Source organism: Gavialis gangeticus, unplaced genomic scaffold (genome assembly GCF_001723915.1).
Source record: "Gavialis gangeticus isolate Ggan-Ray unplaced genomic scaffold, GavGan_comp1, whole genome shotgun sequence".
Taxonomy (NCBI): Eukaryota; Metazoa; Chordata; order Crocodylia; family Gavialidae; genus Gavialis; species Gavialis gangeticus.
This window is the reverse complement of record NW_017729014.1, coordinates 21,341,227-21,345,058: the sequence shown is the minus strand read 5'-3', so window position 1 is coordinate 21,345,058 and position 3,832 is coordinate 21,341,227. Positions and strand designations below refer to the sequence as shown.

At 64.9% G+C, this 3,832-nt stretch overlaps 1 protein-coding gene across 3 annotated transcripts in view; it reads left to right on the top strand.

Annotated features, from left to right (window-relative positions):
• Positions 1–3,832, top strand: part of CROCC (ciliary rootlet coiled-coil, rootletin) — a 44,213-nt gene that overhangs the window by 24,782 nt on the left and 15,599 nt on the right. Inside the window, exons 23-29 of one of the 3 annotated variants that reach the window (XM_019511950.1) lie at positions 333–476; positions 794–1,032; positions 1,115–1,274; positions 1,517–1,684; positions 2,067–2,451; positions 2,749–2,948; positions 3,092–3,212. In XM_019511950.1, coding sequence (XP_019367495.1) covers positions 333–476; positions 794–1,032; positions 1,115–1,274; positions 1,517–1,684; positions 2,067–2,451; positions 2,749–2,948; positions 3,092–3,212 — 1,417 coding nt within the window. Of the gene's footprint in view, positions 1–332; positions 477–793; positions 1,033–1,114; positions 1,275–1,516; positions 1,685–2,066; positions 2,452–2,721; positions 2,949–3,091; positions 3,213–3,832 lie in introns of all 3 variants that reach the window. The other 2 variants (XM_019511949.1, XM_019511948.1) reach the window with 2 other exon arrangements.

Below are 3,832 nucleotides of genomic sequence, written 5' to 3'. Positions count from 1 at the left end.
TGCCAGTGGCACCGGGTACCCGCCGTTATCCTGGCCCCCAGCTTTGACGTGCTGCAGCTCCCTCCCATTGCAAAGCCTGGCTGTTGTGGTGGTGGGTGCGGTGCACTGAGAATAGCTCGTGTACGCGGCGGCTCGAGGTCCGTTGGGGCCGATGCTCTCGTGACCCGTCTTGCTTTATCCGGAGCGTTTGCAAAGAGCTGCTCTGTGGGCGCTGAGGACGTCCCCCTTCTTGTGCCTGATGCCCACCTGGCGTGTGAAAAAGCAGCGGTCCTTAGCATGGTTGCTGGGAACTCGTCCAGCCTGCTAAGGACCGGTTCCCTCCTGGCCCTCAGAGCACCATCAACGGCCTGACCTCGGAGCTGAAGAACCTGCGGGCACAGTTCGAGGAAGCCATCGCGGCCCACGAGCGGGAGGTGAAGGGCTTGCACGAACAGGCCAAGGACCTGAGCAGGCAGCGAGAGAGCAGCCTCCGGGAGGTGAGCACGGGCCCGGGGGAGGCTGGGGGGCCATGCCTGGGTGCAGGAGAGGCATGATGGAGTTGTCTGGGGTGCAACTAGAACTGAATGGGGGGATCCTTGCCAGGATCCTGTAAAACAGAGGTGCCAACCCGCATGACACTACAAATCCAAGCATGCCGTGAGGCCAGGCCCCCCCTGCCCTCAAGCCTGCTGCTGAGCGTGGCTCAGCCACGTGGTGCCCCATGCCTGCTGTTGGGCTGTGCCCAAGGAGGGTGTCACAGGGGGGCCCGGTGCACTGGAGACCCCCACCCAGAAGCCATGCTCTGTGCTGTCAGGTGGAGGAGCTGAAGACGCAGCTGCGCATGGTGGAGGATGCCCGGGACGGCATCCGCCGGGACCTGATCGAGGCTCACCGCAAGGTGCGGGAGAGCCTGGAGGGCCACGAGCTGCAGCGGAAGGAGATCCAGGACCTGCGGCGCAGCCTGAGCGACGAGGCCAAGGAGAAGGAGGCTCTGCAGCGCTCCAACCAGGAGCTGCGGGCTGCCGTGAAGCGAGCGGAGAGCGACCGCATCAGGTGGGTGAGGACGGCGCCGGCGAGAGGGGCAGCTCGGTGCCGTCCCCTGGGGTCTCACGGGCTCCTCCATCTCAACCCCTAGCTTGAAGCGGGCCAACGAGGAGAAGGAGCAGAAGATGTCCATTCTGGAAGAGGCACGGGCCGCGGTGGGCAAGGAGGCCGCTGACCTGAGGAGCAGCCTGCAGGAGGTGGAGCGGTCGCGGCTGGAGGCTCGCAGGGAGCTGCAGGAGCTGCGCAGACAGGTGTGGCACGTGGCAGTGGGCTACTGACCTGGGCAATGGCTGTGGTGCCCTTCTTGGCTGCTGGGACCAAGCATGGGGGGCATCTGCGGCTCAGAGGGGGCTTTGGGGTGTCTTAGAAGCCACCTTTGCAGCCACGGCGGTAGCTGGTGTCGTCCGTGTTTGCTTGCTCTGCTCTTGGTCGGTCCCTGCCTGCCGCGTCTTTCCGCAGAGGTGCTAACAAGTGCCCCCCACACTTCCGCCAGATCAAGATGCTGGACAGCGAGAACACCAAGAAGAGCAAGGAGGTGGCCGAGCTGCAGGCCCGGGTGGCCGTGGATGAGCAGCGGGAGGAGGAGAGCCGGCGGGAGTCCTTCGGCCTCAAGCAGAAGATCGTGGAGAGCGAAGCCAGCAGGGAGTCTGCCAAGAAGGAGGTGAGTGTCTTCTGCGCCCTTCCCCTGCTCTGTCACTAGCCACGGAGATGCTGTGCAGTAGCCCAGATGCAGCCCTGAAGGGCTAAGACTGAAGAGGGTCATGGATACCGAACCCCACTTGGCCTCTTGTTGGGGGCGAGACAGGCCTGGGGCACCGTGTCTGGGGGTCCCTCCCCACTGCAGCTCCTGGCTGAGCTGCGGCAGATGTAGAGATCGGGTCAAGTCATCTGGCAGGTCGAGCTCCATCATGGTGCAGACCACACCTCGCTGGAGGGAGGGCACAGCTGGGATGGCACGTGGCTTTCACGGAGGAGACTGCAAGGTGGGGGCAGCTGGTCTGGGTCCATCTCGTCTCAACCCAGCCTCTCCCCGGTCTCCCCAGCTGCACAACCTGCAGCTCAAGCTGTCGGAGCTGGAGGGTGATTTCCGCCTGCGGGAGAAGGACCTGCTGGGCAGCCTGGAGGAGGCCCGCGGCAATGAGAAGAAGCTGCTGGACAATGCCCGCAACCTGGAGATCAAGCTGGACAACGCGCAGGCTGAGGCTTCGGAGCTGAGCCTGCGCCTGAGCGCCGCCGAGGGCCGCGTCCACGGCTTGGAGGCCGAGCTGGTGCGCGTGGAGGGGCTGAAACGGGACGTGGAGTTCAAGCTGGGCAGCCTGCACTCGGCCCTGCGGCGCACCATGGGCGTCAGCCGCGGGGGCCGAGCCCCCAGCCCCGCCATCCGGGGCCGCAGCAGCTCCCCAAAGAGACTCTTCTCTCCCCCCAGAGGTAACTGCCCCAGGTCGGCCCTCCCCGGGTGCAAACGGCATCGGCAGGTGGAGCCCGGACTCCTGGCTGCCCAGCCCTGTGCGGTCAGCCGAGGTCTGTCCCTCGCCTGTCCCCATTGCGCTTTCCAGCAGGGATGTGGCAGGCTGGTCTCGCTGGGTCGAGAGTCCCTGGGGGTCACACGTAGCTAGGAGGGGCCCCGGGAGAAGGAGCCCTTAGAGCCAAGGTCTGGCGAAGCCCTAAGGCACACCGAGTGCTATTTTCACCTCTCAGCAGGGCCTTTGGTGTCCGTCCCTCCAGGAGAAGCCGCTTCCAGCCCCACGGACGGACACGCCAGCCCCATGCCACAGGCGGGCAGCCCTGGCTCCCGCCCCCTCTCCCCGGAGCGCCCCTTCTCTCCCAGCCGCAGCGAGCAGCTGGTGGCGGATATTGACCCCGACGTGGTGCGGGCGGCCCTCCGGGACTTCCTGCAGGAGCTGCGGGAGACGCAGCGAGAGCGGGTACCGGCACGGGGGACTGAGGGTGGGGAGAAGGGCTGAGGGTGCCCGGGGTGGGCAGTTCTGCTTGAGCCAGAGTGCTTTGTCCACCCCCTGCAAGTGGCCGTGTGGCTTTTGCTGCCTGATGGCGCCTTCCTCTGATCCAGGACGACCTGCGGGCCCGCCTGAGCAGCCTGACCCGGCAGCTGGCGGAGATGGAGTCGGACCGTGACAGCGCCAGCGCGCGAGTGCAGCAGCTGCAGAAGCTGGTGGCTGAGAGCGAGGAAGGTGAGGACGTGGCTGGGCTAGGTGTGTTGTAGGCATGCGTCCATGGCCGTACAGGATGGTCCCACCTGTGTGCGGCCACCCCGACCCATCTCAAAGGACTTCTCAGCACACCTTGCTCCCAACCTTGCCCTCGTTCGGTGCGATTATCCCCATTTTAAAGACAAAGCAACTGAGGTGCAGAGAGATGAATTGATCCACCCCAGTGCTAGGGGGAAAGCCCAGTGCCCCTAACCACAGCGCCTCCTCCTAGGGACATGGGCCTCCTTTAGAGTCTCACCCCAGCCCCAGCTTGTCTATACCGCATCCCCGGGTACCTGGGGAAGGAGTGTCCCAATCATACCTCACTTACCCCCTCCTGCTGCCGGCGCTCCCCCATAGTCACAGAGACCCTCCTCTGCCATGCTTGAGATGTGGCATGGAGGGATGCCCGCAAGCAGCTTCAGAGCTGCATTTCTGGGTGCAGCACATGCGAGTGGCAGTGCCCTTGCTCGAGCCTGTCCCACTCCAGACACACCAGGGATGCGGAGTCGAACAGAGGGTCCCGCACCCCAGTTGCCTGCTTTATCCATAATGCAGACTGGCCCTATAGTCCCGGGGTCCCTGGGCGATGTAACTCTGCA